The sequence below is a fragment of the Phalacrocorax aristotelis genome, chromosome 2, assembly GCF_949628215.1.
Source record: "Phalacrocorax aristotelis chromosome 2, bGulAri2.1, whole genome shotgun sequence".
NCBI classification, from domain to species: Eukaryota; Metazoa; Chordata; class Aves; order Suliformes; family Phalacrocoracidae; genus Phalacrocorax; species Phalacrocorax aristotelis.
In genome coordinates this window covers 162,684,331-162,705,930 of record NC_134277.1, presented here as the reverse complement: position 1 = coordinate 162,705,930, position 21,600 = coordinate 162,684,331, and the positions used below count along the sequence as shown (strand labels likewise).

General features: G+C 41.8%; 1 protein-coding gene across 1 annotated transcript; it reads left to right on the top strand.

Moving 5' to 3' along the window:
- The first annotated feature begins 2,804 nt into the window (after positions 1–2,804).
- Positions 2,805–20,020, top strand: LOC142053990 (uncharacterized). Its single transcript, XM_075086193.1, has 2 exons — positions 2,805–2,965; positions 17,882–20,020. The coding sequence occupies exons 1-2, from the start codon at positions 2,924–2,926 to the stop codon at positions 18,893–18,895; spliced, it is 1,056 nt and encodes a 351-aa protein (XP_074942294.1). The 5' UTR covers positions 2,805–2,923; the 3' UTR covers positions 18,896–20,020.
- Positions 20,021–21,600: the final 1,580 nt, after the last annotated feature.

Sequence of the window (21,600 nt, the reverse complement as noted above, 5' to 3'; positions counted from 1 at the left end):
CTATACAATGTCCAAGAACAACAGTATTATTAGTCTGGATTTTCCCATACTGACATGCAGACAGGGGGAACATGCAGTTAAGGAAGTTCCTATTCAGAGGCATAATTTGAGGAATATTAAGGCTCTTGTTCCCACTGTCCCACATTATTTATCTGGATGTGGTTTAGCACGGTTATTGCTGAAATGGTCGTCTGCTGCTACACAAAGGTACTTGCAGATCCCCTGGCTTCCATCCCTATGGCAGAGGAATCTCGCTACCCAGTGATAGATGGGAAATGTGGATACCATAGCAGGAATGATGATACACCTTCTATTTATTTACATGGCAGATGACTGACCTTCCAGAATAAATAGCACAGAAGGAAAACATGAGGTATTAATTTATCTCCTTGCAAAACATTCCCCTACAAAAACAATAAAGTCTCTGCAGATTAAGATCATAGACCCTTCAAACAAGAAGAGAGAGGGCACTGGTCTCCCCAGTGACACCAGTAATCATCCTTGGTTTTATAACTGAATTCTCTCCTTGTACAATCCTGTTGTGATCAGCGATCCAGGCTGGGTAGATCGCACTTAGAATAGTGCACAGCTCTAATCTTTATTCTTCCAAACTCAGCACTGCCATAACCTTTGTCTCTGCTGACAGAATAACTTCTAGCACCAGCCCTTCTGAGGATACATCTTGCTCTAGTCAATGCAACGATATCAGGGAATATTTTTGGGCACTGGAACTGGATCGTGTGCTGCTGGAGTGCTGGAAGGCTCACTGACATGCTTTTGGTCTGTGACAACCAGCATCCTCCCAAATGATTCCTGGGCACAGGTGGGCACTTAGGGCCTGCCAGGGACCATGCAAAGGAGGCAGTTTGAATGCAGTCACCCTTTCTTGCAGGCTAGTACACTTATTATCGCAGACATGGGGTGCACCATGCATGCTGGCTTCAGTATGAAAGAATGTACCCAGGCATATTTAATTTATTTGTCTAGATTTAGCCTGATTATGTTCCTGTGTGTTTCTAAAGGTCTCATGTTTCTTTGCTGGGTGTCTGGAACTGAATTGATCTATTCCTGTTGGTCCTGATAAAAGCCCAGCTCCCCTAGCTATTCAGGACAGAAATGAAAAATAAATAGTCTCAGGAACCACTCTATGGCTTCAGCACAGCCACTGGTTGACAGAAATTGTGAATAGGTTTGCTTGCCACAATAGAATGGCTTAGAAAAACACCAAAGACAACACTGCTGCAAACACGCATTCATTAGTACATCTGATGAGAGGCTGCAAATAAGCACTGACACTGCCAAGCATCTGTCTGTGGATATAGGGAGGCGTTGGCCAAATGGGAAACATCTGCATCTTTTCCAAACAAGAATCAGTGGAAAAATGAAAAAGTCTGGAAATCAGGCTTTTCTTTTAAAAAGACTCATGGGTGTGAAGGAGCACAGCCCAAAACATCTGTGTTCTGTCAGAAGGTCCATGTAATTCTGATGACCTCACCATGGGACTATATTATGGGAAAGTAAAACCTGAAGGTGGTGGGACACAGGAAGAGGACAATGCAGAAGAGCTGGGCATCAGTGACACTGCAGGGTACTTAAGCAGCACCAAGTAAGCTCAGCCAAACAATATTAGCAAACTGTTGCCGGTTTGAGAACTTGTTGGTAGGAACAAGCCTAAGCTCAGATGCTATCTGGTGCTATCAGGTAACAACAGGGATTCGCGTGTCATAGCTTCAACTGGTGTTTCCATAAGGGCTTCCGGCAGGGACAAGTAGCTCTTAGGATGCAACTGGAGGAAGATAAATACTAGGAAGCTGCTGTCTTTAGCTGGACACAGCAGTTTCTGTGTCACAGTGGAGACATAGTATAAATCTGTTCTTCTCTCCCTGCCTCTTACTCCTCACCTCGAGAGTACCCAACCCTGATGTTGTCTGATGGTTTGATGGTTGGTCACAGAGTCCACTCTCCCTGCTGCATCTCTTCTAACTCAACTAATTCAGACAATACTTGCATTGTTGTGATCTCCCAGATCTGGTAGGCTAGGCTGCCCCTTGGCTTTCATTGCTGAGTCACTTTGCCTTGTTCCCTTTTGGCACATAGCTGGGAGTGCTGTCAATGGACCGGGATTAGGACTGTCAAAATATTTGATAAGACTAGACTAAAACTTGCTGCACATTCAGCATGACCTTATGAAGTTTATTCTGCTCTGTGCAATGAATGTACATAGTGTATCTGAGTGGGTAACACCAAAGGCTTGACATGGCTTGAAACACATCTTGCTCCACTCACCTTCCCTGCCACCCTTCCCTGGACTTATGCACCTCATCATGCACTAGGATTTGGATATGACATAAATGACTGGGATTTCAGAAATCCAATAAACCCAGAAACCCCATCACTGATTCTGCTGAAAATCAGACAATTTCAATTTAGATGCTGAAACACAAATGTGGGGGAATTATTTTAGGAATCAGCACCTTAATTGCAGGGCAGATATGATTTGAGGATTTTTGGGCCACATTCTCCAATGAAAAGAGCGCAAAGACATGGTGAAGGACAAGCAGGGCAAAGAAGAGAAGGAAAAATAATGAAAGGGTGCAAAGGGTGCATGATGGGCACAAGATAGGTGGAGGAAGGGGATTCTTTAAAGGTGAGTACTTAAAGTAAGAATACTCCTCTTTTCAAAGAAGCAAGACGAATACAATACATTCATATTTGCCTTTTTTGGGATACAGAAGCTGTTCAGTCCCTAAGTGACTGCAGCAGTGCTGACTCTAATCTCCCACTTCTTATCTCTCGGTAGGATTTCTAAGCCTTTCAGTCCTCCTGAGCAAGCTAGGCACCTGGTCTCTGCATACACGGCCATCGCGGCTTCAACACTGCAGAGTAAATCGATCTCATCAAGAGGAGGAGACGCTTCTTGGGAATGATAAAACAACGAGCAAAGCAAGAACTGCCGGGTCGGCTGGTAAGTGTGGGAGCTGTTGGCTTCTTGTTGATTGTACAGGGGTTTTGTTGGTCGGATGGTGGCTGTAAATTTTTGCCTTTGAAACTGTTACTCTGAGAAAGCTGAGAACAGAGCAGGAGCCAGTGCTGATGAGAGGGATCAGTGTAGACCATGGGCAGAATGAGGTTATTAATAAGTAATAAGACTGAACTTGGGAACTAATCAAATTTAAAAAGACATTTTCTTGTTGGGGCATTGCACAGGCACTTGATTGCCATAGTAATGGCAATGAAGAGATTAGAAACAATGAACTGTACAGCAAAAACTGGCTGAAAATCCCTCCTCGTGGAAGCATCTATTTAAAAGTATGGCTAAAACAGAACAATTTTCCAGAAGAGATATATTTCAGGATATTTAACTGGGTTTGTGAACAGGAACCAGTGATCTTTGGAGCATGTAAAAATTGAAACTAATGCTGGCAAAAGATGCCAGATAAGGTTGCAATCTCAATTCTTCTAGTTATTGCTAGCAGGGTGACAATTTCACACAGCTGGAAACTGAATGCCTAGGCTCTACAAATTTCTTTACCTGCAGGGACCATCTCCCGTTATGCAATATTGTTGTTCAGTCTTTGGCATCTTTCTCTGAAGCACCACTTGGTGTAAGCTTTAGAAGAAGAGGCCTGTAGCTCTGAATGAAAGGGAAATATCTCCCCCCAACTTCATGTCATCCCCAACAGTATCTAGTCCTCCTAATCAGTCCTCTAGGATGGGTGCAAAACCCAGGAGACCTCTACTAAACTATGTTTTTAAAAAATGATAGAAGTACAAGTTTTCTGTATCCTTTCTCACTACATTTCTTAGGATTTTTCTATAAGTAAAGCATGTTTATAGCTTTTCATGATGTATTTGTCTTCTCTATTGAAATCCCCGGTGTCTTCTGATAGATTAGAAAATTGCTGCTACTAAAATAGACTACCTTATCCAGTCATGTAAGTAGCTCTAAAGCCAAGCTACTAATAACAACCACCGTCAGCTTTTCACTACTGGGGAAAGCTTTCAGGAGAATTTTAAGTCTGATTTGCCTAATTTCCTTAAGGAGATTTCCACGATCCAAGAATGGAATGAGAAAATTAACGGGAAGCAGATGAGAAAGCTGGTCTGATTTCTACAATATGAAAAGGTAGCTAAGGGGGAAAATCCCAATAGAAGGGTGTTAGACACTGAAATTTTGTAAGCTTGGGGTGCTACTGGGTAGCTTTCCTAATGAGGAGAGCAATTCAGATGGCTGTTGAAGAAACGGTGAAAGAGCTGGCGTGTATTCTGTTTTCAGTGGTGCTAGTCATGCTGCCTTCCCAACACATTGGTACTATAAAATTGGAAAAGCACTCAAAAAACTGTGAGGGGCTGAGGTACAATGCTGAGAATGGATCTATGTGTTGCACTGGGCATTGGGCACATTCTCTACCCGAACTATGCAAAGCTTCCATAGCTCATGAAGATAAAGAAACTCTTCAGGACCATGCTGTGAAATGTAACCTGCACATCTGTGATGTGGGATGCTTGGTGGCTTTGCAGGGTGTGGCACCATGTGACAGAAGACTGGCTGTGCTGCAGTCATACTGTGGTAGCAGTAATGCAGTAACAGCACAGCAGTGCAATGTTTCAGGAATGTTTCCTCACAGTCTAACAAAAGTAAGAGACAACCAGACAAAAGCCACTCCCCATCCCACTCATCCACCCACACACTTTCCAGTCAGCACTTTATTTTTATAAGGTGGTGTTTGATGTTAGCCTTAAGATTATGGACAAATTTATTTAGACCCCTTTCAATATGGGAACCACAGCAAGAGAGGTTAAGTTTGCTTTTGCTCCTGAGTCTGAGCCCTTGGAGATTAAGAACTGAGATCACTGCTAATTCCCTCCATTTTTTTGTAAATTGCCATGGGGGGCTGGACCAAATGGCCTGCAGAGCACCAAAAGGGCTTGATTTGTCATTATTTAAAACAAGTAAGTATGTGTGGTTTAAGCCCAACTTTGGTGTGATATAGCAAGAGGAACTAAAGTCCCTATGTATTTAGAATTTAGTTTATATGTATCTCCAGTACACAAGGTGTTGTTCATTGCTCTGAAATGGCTAAAGATCATCTTGAATGATGCTATTGAACTTCTATGATTCCTTTTAATCCCTTCACCTTTGCTCCTACCCTTCCTGGGAAGGAGAAACTTAAAACCAACCCTGAGCAGGGATTTTACTGAGAGGTAATAACACACACGTGGTACCAACTATGTCATCCAAGCAGGAACACACGTACCATCCAGCTGCCAAATGATATGTGTAGATGGTATGGTGGGTTGGGCAAGGAGACTGATTATCAAGGTACTTAATGACAGTAGCCACGGAAAACATTCTTCCTCTCACTATGACATACAGCTTCTCAGGTGAGGAACCCAACCAGTGATACAGTGCAGAGCCATAGAGGAGACAGAGATGAGAAGTAGGACTCTCCTTTCTGCTATTCGATCAGATTATAATGTTAGGAAAAAAAATCTTGTTTCAGTGAGGCCTTCTTGTCATAGGTACGATGTGCCTTCCTGACTCATTCTAGGTTTTTCCATACCTCTATTTTTTTAGCAGCAGAAACAAAATTGGCAGGAAGGACAGCCAGGATGTGACTCCGTTCACTGTGGACACATTCCCCTAAAGATGTTCCTAGAGATGGGGAATAAGCAGCCACTGCTCCTCCACAGCCAATGCCCTGCAATGCCTGTTCACATATATTTGCCCTTTTAGCTACCTTTCTGGGTTACTTATCGGATATATTAATAGCATCTAAAGCCATCTGGAGGAGCTGATATTTAGTTATTATTCAAGACTATGAGAAAGAAAATTAATCTGAAGCTGATTAGAGAACTCCCCTTCTGTTCCCTGACCTGTTAAGAAAGTGTTATGTACTAATAGCTTTAATTTCCCTTCCTATTATGCTGTGATAGGATTTGCCTTTCAAAGCACTCTGACAAGATAAGACAGTAGGCTGCAGAACCAGAATAAGTAACATGAGCACACAGAAGAAGTGTGTGTGTCAAGGTAGCCGACTGTATCTCTCATCAGAGAAAAATAAAACAAAAATCTTTCCAAGTCATATAAGGAGAAGTTGCCTCCTTCACGAGTGAATTGCAGGGATGAGGAGCAAACGCTGTGGTGAGACAGAGCAAGGGGAGCCACAGTCCTGTGGAGATGGACAGAAGGTCCAAGAGCTAAGAGCAAGCTAAGGTACTAAGAGGTGCTCAGAGAAAGCATCTGGGTAGTCTGGGAGCCTACTGGACTGGGACTCCAAACTGGGAGACAGTTTGGGAGATAGAGCTGTTATCGGTGACTTCTTTATGCTGAACAAAAAACTGTTGGTATAGACAGAGGTACTTTTAACAGAGTCAGGAGGCTCCTCCTACTGAAGCTAATGAGCTTAACAATTCTACTTGATAAGGAAAACTCTGTTTTTCAGAAGATCAGGAGGAGGCACGACTCTACTAACTCTTGAATTCAAAGCCTTGCATGGAATTTAGAAAGGGGATAGGTTTAATGTTCACCCTTCTCCACTTGTAAGAAAGCTTGATGGGATTGTTCGCATGTATGTAGCAACTCATGTGTATAGGTTTTTGCACTGGACCCTTAGCTAAGGGGCATACATAATACCCAAGGGGGATATGGGTGGGAGGTTGAAAATATGTGATGAAAAGAACATGCAGAAATTGTGGGTAGAATTCAAAAAAATAGAGAGGATGAAGAGGGCAGGTTATTGTGCCTTCCTGAACAGGATCACTCAGTAAGCTAAAGATGAGTAAGAAATATGATTTGCAGCATTGCCAGAAATAAAGTTATGGATGTCAGAACAAGTACCATGGGCACTAACACTCAGCAATTTGAGAAAGTTCAGCCTTCACAACTTTTCCTTTTGAGTGTGGAAACAGTGAATAATGCTGCTTGGTAGAAGATTTTGAAATTTTTGATCCAGATCTGTGACAGAAGATGAGTTTACAGAGTTGAAGAGCCTCACAGAGAAGAGCCTTGGAGGTGTTAAATGGTATTTAATGGAGTTTTCATCAGGAGACCTCCTTCATTGTTCTTCAGCCACACATAAAATTGAGTGAAGACTACATGCAATTTATAAAATTGTTCTGGTGAATTAGGGAAAGCCCCCATCTTTATCCTTCCTATGTTGAAACCAAGGGAAGTATCATCATTGATTGTAAAAGGTGCAGGATCAAGGCCTTCTAGGATCTGGAAGGATCCCAGGGTGTACCTCTGTCTGCAGCATACATATGCAACTTCCAATGATACTGAAGGCTTCCTTGTTGATTTAGTTCTAACACCCACCAAAATAAACAGAAAGATTCCCAGTGAGAGCTGCATTTCTGAGTGCAGTTCTACAGTCCTGAAAGCAGAACAGTAGTTTGTTAGGTGGGTCTCCAAAACACATGGATAATATAATGAACTTGACTGGTGGTGTGGACCATACTGGAGAAGACTATGCCATCTTAGCTCTAGCTTTAGACTATTCTCTACAGAAGACCTGGAAATGCCTCCATGCACAGATGTTTTTGTAGCAGGAGAAGAGGTCCTTGTGAATTCGAGGGAGAGCAGCTTACCTGGAGAAGTACAAGGCTGCCTTAGTCCTGGGACTGTACTAGAAAGCTGCTATTTTTCCAGGCTTTGTTTGTTCTTTGCAGTGAAATGTATTTAACTCTCAGGAGAAAAGCTGTTCTTTTTTCCTGCCCAACTCCTGAGTGCAAAGCAATTGTAGTAAGTAAGAGAAAAATAAATGAAGGAGGTGAGTAATGTCATCAAAATTCCTAGAGAGCTGGCAGGACTGAATTCAGAAAGTCCATAATGAAATAAATGGGCCCCCCTCCCGTGTGCACATGTGGACTAGGGTGTATTATTCATTGGCAGAATCACTCCCCGGCTTGGTAGAATAGGTGCTCCTTATCCCAGCAGCAGTACATCGTTCCTTGTAAGTCAGGAGGCAAAGGGTAGAACCAGTGCTGTAGTTGTAATGTTTTAAAATAGGTTGTCTTTTGTCCAAGAGTTGAGAATAGAGTCAGAGTGAAGCAAAGAGTCTATTTACATTTCCTGATTAAGTAAAGTCAACTGCTAAGTGTTGAATCAAAAAAGCGACTTCTGACTGATGGACTAGAAACGCTCAAAGCACAAGTCGCAAGTGCTAAGATCTCATACCTCATGGTTCAGAAGAAATGAAAACTGCTGCTGTACGGACATTCAATGGTACATTAAGTGCCTCCAGGACACCACCAGTGATCCATGCGGCCAGGAACAGCAAGTTCTGCATGAGATAAAGATTCTAAGATTTTAAAGCAGGACCCGTTGCAATTAATGCAACAACAGCGTTTGTGTCCTACCTGTCAAAGAGAGGACAGAAGAAATGCAGTGAAGCATACTTCAAGTCTTCAATGACCTTTCAGTAATAAGTCAGGTAGGATAATACAGCTTATCTCCCTGGGCTCCTAAGGATGGGGGAAATGGCTTGGTTCAGTTTGATTAGAGATATTTGCTTTTTTTCAAAACCACCACCATCAAAGCCAAGTATCTCTTCAGAAGTATTTGTAGCCATAAAGCTGCATGTCTAAAAAAACCAAAAAAACCAAAACCAAAACCCCCCGTCTTTCTTTATGCTGGGTAAGAAAACGATACAAGATCCTGAAATCTGATCCAAGAGGCTCTCAAAAATTCCTGCGCTTCCCAAAAATGTTGGCTGAATTATGAGCCTGAAACAAGACCAGAAGGGCAGTAAGCCCCCATGAACTCTGTATGCCACAGGGACAAAATTTTGAAAGGGTTTTTAGCTCCTCATAGCACACTGCTTGGCCTGGTACTCTAACAGGAGAATCTGGTTGGAGCCCTGAGTGTAATGCAGTTATTTGGCTAAGTTTTATTATTAAATCTCTCCCCCCCCCTCAAGGAACCTACCTGGTTATATTATGGCCTCTAAGCTGCAGGAAACCCAAAATTGCCCAGCTGGCTGTAGCTAGACAGAGATGCCACAAGAATTTAATTCTCAGTAGTTCATGGATAAAATATCTCCAGTTTTCTTCAGCTGGGACAAATTGACTGGAGAAGGTATTACAGTGTAACTTGTCTGCCAACGATCTCCCAGTATGCTTTAACCATTCAAGAACAACTTCTCTGTACAGAGACATGAAAGAAGAGGTACCTGTGTGTTTGGATTTTCTTCTCCAAATAGGAGAATTAGTCTGAAATTGCTATTCTGGTTGACTCCCTTTGAATCTTTAGAAAGGTATTTTGCCCTGTAGATCCAAAGTGGAAATGTAAAGTGAAATAGTGATGAGAGCAGTGAGACCTAGAAAAGTCATTAAATCATTTATACCCCAATTCAGCCTGGTTTTGAGAGGTTTAAATGACGCACAGTAGGTAATCCCATCGTTTAAGTCAAAGGAAACACTTTCGCTCACTCTAAATCACAGTGTCTGGGAAGACTGGGATCTATTTGCTTAGTTTTTTTGAAGGGATGTTCTCTTGCCAGAGAATTTTTTTCTTGGTTGTGGATATTTTTCCAATTTTTTATTCAGTGAACAGTGGTACAGATTTTGGCAATGTCACCATGTAATCATGCTTTATTTGAAAGGGTAGACTTGAATGGGCTTTGCTCCTATGGTAACAGATTTTTAGCTGCAATTTTTCTTAGCTTTTTGAAGGTGCCATTAACCATTGTTCCCAGTGGCCTGGTTTTCTATGCGGCTTGGGATTTCCAAGACTGGATCTCAAAAGTGTCAAGGTTACACTGGGCAAAGGGAAGGAGAATGAGTGACTGGAAAAATGAGATCAATCCTCTTTTCATCTTTTCCCTAATCCTGGACTACACAGAGGCCAAAGCAGCCCCAGCAGAGCTTATAGCAGCTAAGAGGCAGCTGTAAATTCTGCCACCCTCAATGGTTCCTTGTAGAGGACTGTGCCAGTGGGATTCTTTCTGCCCCATCCTGATTCCTCTCCGTGGCAATATGCCCTTTGCTCAAAAGTGAGCAAAGCTCTCACTGTGCCAGCTGCCACAGGGATCTTTGGCTGCTTCTTGAAGACATTATCTGTGGGGCTACATCAGCAAACCAGGTGGAGTTACAGCTAAGATTTTGGCAATATCTGCAACTCTGAGGCTGTATTTAAGGTCACATTTCTGTAGCTGTGCTTGCCTTCATTTAATCTTGTTTGCTCTGACGTCAATGCAAATGTAGCAGCAAGCCCATGCTGTTACAAGCTCTTTCTACTATTATGTTTTTTCTCTCTTAAATCATAGCTGGTTTCTTACGATTGAGTTAAATTTACTATGGAGAGGGGCGGGTTGTTTTAACAGCGCAGTAGCTAGTGTGTTGGCATATCCTATCTAAATACAGACTATCTGCACTTAATAATTCTGTTCAACTGATTTTTGTTATAACAGCCAAAAAACTGGGTTCACTGTGAGCAGTGTGTGCCTGTATCCTGGTGCTATTGAGCCCTGAATGCTAATGTATTAGTCCTGCTTATTTTATACATAAACAATTTATTACCTTCATATGAATTACATTTTCATGACATAGATTAATGTATTCTGCCTACCATCTGGAAGGTCCTACAGCGGTCTCCAAATGGTGCAGGGATCCACACATCATTGAAATGTCGCCTTCTCAGAGCAGAGCATAGTAGCTGAAAAACATTGCACAACTTTAGGACCATTGGGCAGAACTGAATAAAACCAAACAGCGCCCTGCGGAAGCTAGAGGTAAATTCAGGTTGGAAGAGGTTATAGTGATCTTCTCGAGCGGCTCAGCAAATTTAATAGCCTCCCAATTCTTGCCTGAAGGGCAGCCGTTGATTGCAAGGCATAGAGATGTTCAGTGACTTTATGGCTGCGGAGCAAGTCCATAGAAAAAGCAGTAGCAGTTCCTACATCCCCTGCCTGCCCACTGCACTGCTCTGTAAAGCAGCCACTGTTTGAAGAGCAAAAGGGAGAAAAGTCAGATAATAGGCTTGAGGGTAAAAGAAGTGACATCAAGATCTTTCTACATCCATATCATTAGTGGATCAGAGGATGGGCTGTCATTGACTCTTCTGGCCTTAAACACTACAGCATTCAACAAGGAAATGGTAAGTTTTCAAGAAATTGGAAAGCTGTGGACTTTCAGGTCACTTTTAATAATTTTTTACAAAGAAGCTCTATTTGTAGTGCCCCTGCTGTCAAAGCATCAGTGGACTAACAGGACTAGCAGGTAGTTCTGCTTTAATGTCAATACTGGTGTAACACTAAATGCTGCCTACAACTTAATAGGAACATTTGAAAAATGTATTTGTGAAATGACAATATCCAGTGACTCATAGCCATAGAATGTGGGTAAGAAAATGATCCCGAAGGGTTCATATTCCGGGCTCATCCCGGCCATTAAAGAGATGGGTCTCTTTCTCAGGCTCTGGTCCACTGCTGGCTCCCTAGTCTGAGTTTCCCTCCTTTACCTTGAGCCACTGGAGCCACAAAGTCATTGAAGTGGGACAAGATCTCCTGGATGACAAGTCGCCCCACTATCTGAGGTACTGTCTGAGGTACCTATTTTCAGAGAGCGTGAACCCGTCGTTCTCCATTTCTGATGGGGGTGGCCTAGACATCCAGCTCAGACTGGGCTCTGACACGTGAAGAGAGAAGAACTCACTCCTGTCCATTGTGCACAGCCTTCAAATAGCTCTGAGATGCCATCCCAATGCCTTTCCTACTACAGAAAATCCTCCGGTCTGATGAGACTACACCTGAAGCAATGCACTGGGAGTATGTCCTAACTAAAACATGAAGCAAGCCTGGGCTAGAAACAATCTCAGTCCCTTCTGTTGGAGCTGTGGAGATGAAAACATATTGTAGCAAGGGGTAAGAAGGTGAGAGAGGAACTTTTGGTCTTGTAGCTGGACATTCAGGAAGATTTTAGTACTGAAGCCTCTTTATATTAAATTGTCCTTTTCAAAGGACACCTCCAAAGGTGCCAGCCGGTGTAGTTATGCCAGTTTTTCACTTCTGGCCTAACTGGTCTAATGAAACAGAAAGGAACAATTCTGGCAGGAGTAATGACCTCACAATGCTATGGAAGAAGGGATATAGGGACTTGAGGGTCTCTCCTCTAAGAATTGCATTTCCTAGCCTATATGTTTTAAGAACATATAATGGCACTGCTGACACCTCCTTTTCAGAAGACAGGGATGCTTATTCTTCTGTTCTCAATGAAATATTGCAGGGGATAGCTGAGAAAAGGTGCTTGTCTCCTTGGGTATTTCTGAGTGCAATGGATGAGTGGCATCCAGAGAACAGGCAGATTGAATGATTGCAGAGTTGCTCTCACTGCCTCCAAGGTGCTGGCCTCTGTTATCAGTGGGATAGTGCAGGGTACCAAATTAATTCCTGGACGTGAGCTTCCACTGTAGCAGATAGCTCCATCTCTCTGGATTTTACAGTGCCAAACTCTAAATTAAGAAAAACTGGCAAGGTAAGAGCTCAGTTTCTTTGTCTCTGCAAGTTCTGCTCATGCTGCTCTCTTCGTGGGCATGTAACGCAAGCAGGAGCTGGTAGTTAGCAGGGGATATTGCATTTTTCATTTCTGCTTCACTCCACTCACAGCAGTGAGAAGACTTAGGCTTTTTTTTAATGTTATAATGTCACACGTACACACCCCTGTCAGCATGGGTCCAACTGCAGATGCAGGCCTTTACTTCTCATAGTGTCTTGTTGAAATGGCCGGGATTTGCAGGCGCTCGGGACTTTGGGAACTGAATCTCCTTATTCTGACAGTTGAGGCTAAGATTTTTGAAGCTGAGGCGAGAATCCTGAATTATGATTTAGATTCTTAAATAAGTTCGCTGAATTTAGGAATTGCAAAGCCAGTGCTACTGTTGGGAAACAGGTCATTTATTTATATCTTAAATCTGTATTTAGAAGTCTAATATTAGTTGCTCATTTTTTACAAATCTTTGTCTTGGCCTAAATAAGGAACAATGTCCCTATTTAAATGTGGAGGTTGGAAAACTTAGCTTACATGACTTGTCATCACAGAGTGCCAATAAAAAGTCCAGGACTGGAGTTCTGCACCTCCCCTTCTTTTCTGCAATATTGCAAATCCCTACAAACTTCCCAAGACTTAGGTTGTTCAGTAAAGCTTTGCAGTCATGTGGGAAGTCTGGAAACTCCATGATTTGCAAACTGGATGTGCGTGCAAGGACTGGTCTGCTGTAGGTTTCCTGGAACTCAGACTGGTCTCCTCATGTACTCAGGGAGGAGCTATTAAAGCAATGATAACATTAGGAACGAGAGTGTGCCAACTTGTATGAAACGGTGTAATTCCTCTTAAGATCCCCCAAACCTTATGAACAAATTTTAAATATGATTTCATGAAACATTCCTTTAGGTTAATGATTGCAAATACTGAGTCATGCCCAAAACCTCTCACCTGCAAAATAAAACCCATAATATAAAAACAAGTCCTCTACAAAGGAAAACTTGTACTAAGGATCTGTAAAATCCTACAAAATGTAAAGAAATTGGCAGAGCAGCATTGAGAAAAATGTTGCATAGATGGTTAGCATTACTTGACATAATTTTCAAGTGATTATAGATTTTTTCATGCTTTGATTATTCAACAGGTACTACCTTCTGTAGAACACTTCTTTTCTGAAAATTAAGTTATCTGGGATTGAAACTATTATGGGAACTAACACAACTCCATTTCACCTGTTGCTGAGTAACTTATACTTTCTACGTACTTACACCCCAAATGCTCCTATGGATTAGGAGAGGGAATCAGTACAAGTTTACAGATGGAAAACACAGTCACCAGGGGACAAAACATCTTCCCTGCCATAATATGAGAAGCTTGTGGTAGAACAGGGAATTGAAGTGAGTCCCCTAATACTGGGCCGGTGTCCAGACCACTCAACTGTCTTTTGTTGTTTTGAAACTCTTCTTGCTATCATTGTTGTTTTAAGATCTCAAGTGGTGCAACGGAAAGGAAGTTGTGGCAGGATGACACACGATCTGTGGCTCCTGCACTGAGGAGACTCAGCAGGGACTTGTGTGAAGTCCTCCCACTCACTCCACCTTGGTATCTGGTTGTTTTGGGATCAAAGGTGTGATGTTAGCACTGTCTTCAGTACTGCTGATTATAGACACTGTTATGTTTTAGCTTCACCAGCCCGATGGACCATCTGACCTCCTAGGACTCACTGGGTGACAGATAATATTGTTTTGTTAATTTTTCCTGGTACAGCAAATGATGATGTAAATCCCTGACATTGCAGGTGTGATCTTTATGCCAGCTGACAGAGTGCTGGGAGGCTGGCTATTTAAGGCTTTTCTGGGAGTTATTCAGGTGCTGGCTCTGTTTGTTGCATTGTCCGTTCACAATGACCTGAGCTATTTACAGTATATGCAGAATCTGGAGTGGAAGCAAAGCATTCATTCCTAGATGTTTAAACTGAATAATTTCTCTCCCCTGTTGAATGACAGCATATGTAATGGGTCTTCACGTGCCAGAGGGCTTTTCAGTAGCAGAGCTTCAGGCATCACATGGAGAATTAAGGCACACTGAAGGCTTGGTGTTTATTTTGGAACTGAACTCAAAAAACTCCACTCTGGGGACAAGCTTTCAACCAGATAAGCTGGAGGATTTGATCTGTGAACTTCCTTTCTTAGGTATTTCTGTCCTCCCCTTTGAACTGCAGCAATCAGTTGATACACGTGATGATGGGAAAAGCATCTGAGTTGTGTAACATCTGCTTATCACTACAGATTATCCTGTAGCAATGAGATTAAAGGTTTTCGTTTTTTCGTTATGTATGAAGAGCTTGAGATTTAGAGTTGGTTTTGTTTGTTTGGGGTTTTTTTCTTATGTAATGTACTATAAATTTGGTTTCATTGAGCAAGGAGAGGAAACTTCACAAGTGTGACTGGAAAACAGGGATTTTTAAAGAAAACAGATTTTTAAAGGATTCCCTTCAACTATGATAGATCTATAATCATGTCTACTGTAACCCCAGAACTGCCTCCTGGTGGTTATGTTCATGATAGAACTGAAATGGGGAGCATTTTGGAGTCACACAGGGATGTGACTTGCATAAAATAGTGGTTTGGATCTTAAGCCCTGCAGAGATTTGTGAAAGCACAACAACCTGCTGCTTTGTCCTGCCAATGGGTTGACTTTCTGGCTGAAGTCCAGCTGGTTGTCAGGATATCTAAGTGCATCCTATGTGCTTGGCTCATTTTGGTTCCCCATTTCTACCAGGTATGTACCAACAAAATACCTCAGGGCTCCTGAGGCTGCTTTAAATCTGTCTGGTTTCGTCAGTTGTAGAACAACAGAAGCTGATGACCAAGACTGGAAAGGAACCTCAGTTCAATCCCTTTTTTTAACCTAGTCATCAAGCTGGTGAACAATGTTTCAAAATAGCATCAGGTTTCCCTAAGACTCGACTGCAAATCTCACTTTCTGCCTATAAACCGAGTGTTTATTGCCCTGCAATGAGCAGACTCCTGGAATCAAAATGAAGTAAAAACAGAGAAACACCTCTTAGGATCATCCAGTCTGGGCACTAAGATAGCTTAAGTAGAGGGTCATCGGATTCCTGTTTATGGGGGGCACCAAGTCTCCTTTGATCTGAGGCCACTCCATGCTAAACTGCCACTGGGCTGCAGCGTATGCAATAAACTTAGTAAAATAGTAATAACGTACTACGACCCTTCTGCCTCTGCCCTTCAATTTCTGTGTGGTTTATATCAGAAGGATCAGCAAGCTGAGACCAGGAAGGAAAGTATTTAAATTACATAAAGGTTGTGATTTCTAAATAAAGACTGGTGGTCCCTTTGATAATACCACTATCATAATACTTTGATCCTGAGAGCTTGAAGCACTCATTCTTTGTATGGGTCTCTCATTGACTGCAGAGGGAATTTTGGGCACAGAGCAATTATCTACAAAAGATTGGGCCAATTACTTAATTAAATTTTAAGTAGGAGTATATACATAGCAGATGGACATTTTGAGAAGGTATTGAGTAATGTGAGCAAGGTAACAGAGGATGCAGCTTATCTTGCACATTAGCCTTGGATGGGTTTTAAGTGTATTAACGTTAGGACTCCAATCAGATTTAGGTGGTGTGCAAAATTTCTCTAAGCATTCTTTACTTGGCTGATTTTTCCTCAGATGAATGCAGCAGAGAATGATCCAATCACTTAATCACTCTTATCTGAAACTAGAGTGAGAACAAAGAATGGCCATAGCTAGAAAGAGTCATTGTCTAGGCAGGTTGTTCTATAGGCTTGGATAGGTGGCTGGGTTTCAGTTGGGTACTCTCTTTTTAAAGGCAGCTAAAAGACTTTTCAACCAAGATCTTTAAAAATAAAAGATAACTTGTTCCTACTATATTGTTTACCTTTTCTTTCTTTCCATTCCCATACCTCATTTTGCATTGGAGCTTTCATTCTGTCTCATTGCTTTATGTGCCTGCATTTTAGGACAAGGGTTTATTTATATTTATTTTATTTCACTTCACATTTACGGAGCTGTAGACAGCCTTCAGTGTTTTCCTGGGACAGAGCAAGACACAGAAAGGGCAAGAGGGGTATAATTTTTATTTACTATGATACTAAACTCAGGTACTTAAAAAAATCCCACCAATATCAGTGAACAGGAATTACCAATGCAGATTTGATTAGATGAGATAAGAACAGCTGTGAAGTAAAATAGCTCAAGTTCTCTGTCAGAGGGAAAACAAGTTAATACTATCATTTAATAAAATATCTTTGTGATAGCAAGGTCTAGAAGTCCAAGATACCATCAAGAATATTGCTTTTGACTGTCCCATAAAGCATATAATCTGTAACAGAAACAGAGAGTGGGAATGAAAAACGGACCTTAAGGAAGAGACGCGTTTGGGCAGAAGCAGGGACAGATCCCATCTCCTGATGAGCCTGTCATTGCCTACACAGCACTAGAAAGTCAAACAGCAAAGCCCTGTTTACAATGAGATACTAATATTATTGATGAAAATGAGGAACTTTTCCCGACCATGACATAAAATTTCTCTGAACAGGGCAAGAAGTGAACTCCAGGTTTGCCACATCTGCCACGTAGCAGTTCTTTCGTTTAGCACATCAGAAGTATTGCTTCTGAAACCAAACAACATCCACAGTATTCTGAACATCATCTAGGCCCATTTAAGGGTATTTTCAACTGACACATGTAAAACCATTATTGGCTTAATTATCTATTCTGTGGAAAAGTACCTTATAAATTTAGGCAGAATTTTGGTGGAAGTGAAGATACTTGCCCTGCCCTATAAAGCACATGTCAGTACACACACAGGAATGAGCTGAACGATCACCCTCATCACAAACGCCCGTCACTCAGGATGTCAGAGGAAAAAGGAAGGACCCATATCTAGGCCTCAGCTAGGGGCTTCCCCAGGCAAACATAAATTCTCTGGTATTTCCCATGTGTTGTGGAGGTCCTAACCTTCCTTTAAATTAGTGACTGCAGTGTACAGGCTGGTGCTGCTCCCTGCTTAGCAAGGACACTCAATATTTGGGACAGAGTGGGAGAAAAAACGGTAATGCTGTTTGAGATGCACCGGTGACAGTCAGGGAGGAGACAGGCCCTGATTCCTCAGTTGCCAGGCTTCGTTAATCTCCAGATGTGGAGACAAAATTTGCCCTTTATTTTAGATTAGCCTGTGGTAAGCCAAAATACGGAGCACAGTGCTTAGGATTTATGGTTATGAGGAGAATGCTTCAAGGGACACCAAGCTTGCAGTCTTGTCAAACTCCCAAACATCATATAAAAACCTAACATTGATGATTAATAAAATGTGTGATAGTGATCCCCACATCTGTTTGCTTTCTTTAAGGGTGTCCCAATGGCTGAAGAAAAGCCCAAGTATAACTGTACTGTCAGTGAAGTCACCATTGTGAACCTGCAGCCTAGGAAAAATCCCATTCTCATCTTGCCAGGAGGGAAGTCAGGAAGTGAACACAGAAATCTTTGTTTCCATCCTCCTTCTCCAAGAATTTCAGAGAAAAGGCTACCCCAGGGAGAGAAAAAATTGTGGCCAGAAAAGGTGATAAAAGACCGGGCTTTGTCTCCCAGACTGCATCGTGCAAATGAGTTTTGTGTCACAGAGGATGTCACTCTGAAGAGGCCAGTGAAGTTGGCTCCCCTGGAGATCCCTGTGGAAGTAAAAGAAGCCCAGCTCCAAAAGATTATGAGCATCCAGAGAGAAGCCCAAATGGCTGCTCAGAAACTGATGGTTATCAACTCCATCAGCAACGAACCCCATGTGAAAAGGGTAAAGAATCTGGTTCAGGGGGAGCTGGAGAACCTTCAAAAGATAAAGCTGAGTGAGAAGGCTGCTCTGGAGAATAAAGATGATCCCCTACCCCCTAAAAGCAGCAAACCCCTGGGAGAAATTCAAGTTATTTTGCCTCCAGAGACAACCTCTGAGTTGACTAAACAACCAGGTGTCGAAGAGGCTCCCAAGACACGCCCTAAGCCGTTAATCCCCACTCTCCAGGTATCTGATATGCACGAAGAGTCTAACAGCTCTGACACCATCCCTGATCCTTGCCAGAATGCTTCTCGGCGCCGATTCAGAGTAAGGCATGTGAAAGAGCAGCAGGAAGACCATGGGAAAGCCAAACCCTTAAAGGTCACAGATCCAAGCGTGGGAGAAGGCAAGCAGAAATCTGCAGGTCAACGAACACAAAAAACCCTCAGTGATGCAAGCAAACTCATTGAAAATGTGGCCAAAAAGCAGAAGGAACGGGGAGCAAAGCAAGGGGAAATGGATGAAGCCTCTTTTGTGAGGAGGCAGGCTGCTCGAAGGATGGCCTTGGGAGACATTATCCAGGTGGATGATGACTGAATATCATGCACCATGTAATGCACAGGATATTAAGACACAACAGCCACCCATTAAAATGTTTTAGACTGACTGCTTAGATAGAAGTCTTCAGAACAGTGCCTGGAGACATTCGTAGACCACGAAGTGAAAATAAGTTTATATTGTCGAACACCTCTGTCATTTGTGAGATGCTCAAACATGTGGGCCTTAGGGCAAATATCCCCCTACTCTGCTCAATACTAGAAAGGCCCCAGCTACAGTCCTGACTCCAGCATGGAGTACAACTTCTCAAGACCAATGTGGACCATGCAGGAAAAATCTGGATGTGGACTGGGTGGAGGGACCAAATGGAAAACAGGAACCTAGAAAATACTGTGTCTGGGGCAAGGCAAAAAGAAATAACATCATTTGCTTCTGAGAATACAGCCCTCCCACTTTCAGCTGTGGCAAGATTTGTTTCAGAAAGACAAGACTAAAACGTTCTTCATATCTGTTGTTGGCAGAAGAAAAAGTAATTAGCTTAAGTTTTAGCAAAAGACATTTAAGTCAGAAAAGGAGAAATACTTTTAAGGACAATAAACACTGAAGAACGCTGTTTACAGAGATTAGAATATCTGTCATTGAAATTTTAAATAATACATTAGACAAACACCTGCCAAGGATGATTTCAGAAGAGTTAATTCTTCATTCAGACATGACAAGACCCAGATGATCTTTAATGTCCTTCAACCTCTATTTTCTTACATTGTATGGTCTATTTTTTCAGTTGTCCACTTGCAGGGCTACTAACCAAGACATGTAGTACAAAAATGTATAATAAAAATAACTTTCACTTTGCACTGGTTTTTTCATTGTCTTACAGCTAATGTCAAGATATTCACTGGATCCTTCAGAAGGCATCGTCCAATAGATGACTGCTTCTCCTTTATTTCTTCAGACCTACTTCTGTTTGTTCTTTCCCAATTTCTTGGTAAAGGGAGGAAAAGTTAATCATTATATTTTCATTGTCTTGTCTCAAAGACCTCTGTCTTGCACTTTTTACCTGTTTACCTTTGGTTTACCTGTTCACCTTTTAAGATCATTGTCATCTTTTGAAGACTGAATATTATTTTTATGTATACTGTGAAATAAACCAAGAATGTGCAGTTTCAACTTAGTCTCAGAAATCTTTTTAGGGAGGAAAAACTATTTTGTGTTTTTTTAAACATCTATTATGACAAGCTGCCAGAGATGCTAGTACGGTGCAAATATTAATAAGGTTAACAAGTAAAGAGGTTTGCCTTTGTCTTCTGGTAGTTCACTTGTTTGGTTGCTTGACTTGCTTTTTTAGTAACAGTGGTCTTTTCTGCTTCTCAAATGATCTTAGAAGCTGGGACTTAAAAAAACCAATGGTGAGACTTGCCACAAAATTACAGAAGTTGGCAAAATATACGAATACCTTTGGAAAAACAGAGGATGGCTAGAAACAGTGGCACTCAGCCTTTAAACATGTTGGGGTTGATGGGAGAATAGAAAAGAAGAACTAAGCACCTTAATTATAGGAAAGAGGTAAGCCTACTTTCGCCTTTTATTCTTTCTTCTATGTACATGATGAAGACAGCCAAAGACAGAGCAGATGAGGTGTTGGAAACTATTTCTATTTCTGCATTCCAACAATACCAGAAAATATGAAACTGTTTTTTAAATTACACATTCCTTGATTGTTCTCTTAGTAAGATAAAAGCCAGCATCCAGAGGTTCTTCTGGGATTCAATCTTGAGTATTTCTTGCTGAAGAGAAAATAGGCATTACCAGGACTGAAACTACACCCAGGTTTGTCGCAGCAGTAGTAGCAGTACTTATACAAGTCAATCACCCTGTGACTTGCCACCAGCTTTATCAGTCAGTTTTCTGTGGAAAGCTAACTGAAAAATGAGGGCTTAAAGCTATGCAGGCCAGATAATTCAAGCTGAAAAAGAATGTTGTAATAGTTCAACATAAAGCAAAGAATTAAAATTAGATGCTAAGCCAGGAATAAAACATGTGAGAGGTATGGCCTGCTTGTGATGTCTGGGCAGTAAGGACAAATAGTAATTTAACTCATAAACTGAACTGCATCTCTGAGTCACCACACCTCCTTACTTTTGAATATGAAACTGCAATCCCAATATGTTTTGGTGGCATCTCACAAGTTCCCAAACAGACAGTATTCTAGACGGCATTAATGTGATTGCCAAAGAAAGTGCTACAAAGATTTGCAGAAGAGGGATGGCATGAGAGAACAGCTGAGTTCTTGAGTTTGGTCTGGCTCACCTGAGAAGCTGTTGCTCTTTGTTAAGCCATGACGTAAGAAGGTTTCTCAAATGGGTGTTTGAGTCCACCTGGCTGAGACCCCTGCCTTGGAAATACAGTGACAACCCAACTAGGATGAACAACCTGCAATTGTCTGGAACTGTGGGAAGGTCACTACATGTATCAGAATGACTTGCTATGGTTCTACTCCTTTACTTAGCTCTTTTAATGCAACTAAATGCATTAAATCATGTGCCCAGGAACAACTGATAATGTTGCTTTAAAAATATAAAACAGTGAGATTGAAAAGGACTTAGAGGTCCCATCTTTGTTCTGTTGGTGCAGTGGCAAATTGTTGTTGGATGCATGGGCAGGAGACTTTTGGTTAGGGGAAGGGACTAGAAAACTCTTCCAATTCCAGCATTAGTAAGGTCATTGCTGAAACAGTGTCTCCA

Excerpts from the sequence above, each read along its gene's own strand:
- LOC142053990 (XM_075086193.1), top strand. The coding sequence starts at position 2,924 with ATGATAAAACAACGAGCAAAGCAAGAACTGCCGGGTCGGCTG. Across the intron at positions 2,966-17,881 it reads AAGAACTGCCGGGTCGGCTG|GGTGTCCCAATGGCTGAAGA; the intron begins GTAAGTGTGGGA and ends GCTTTCTTTAAG.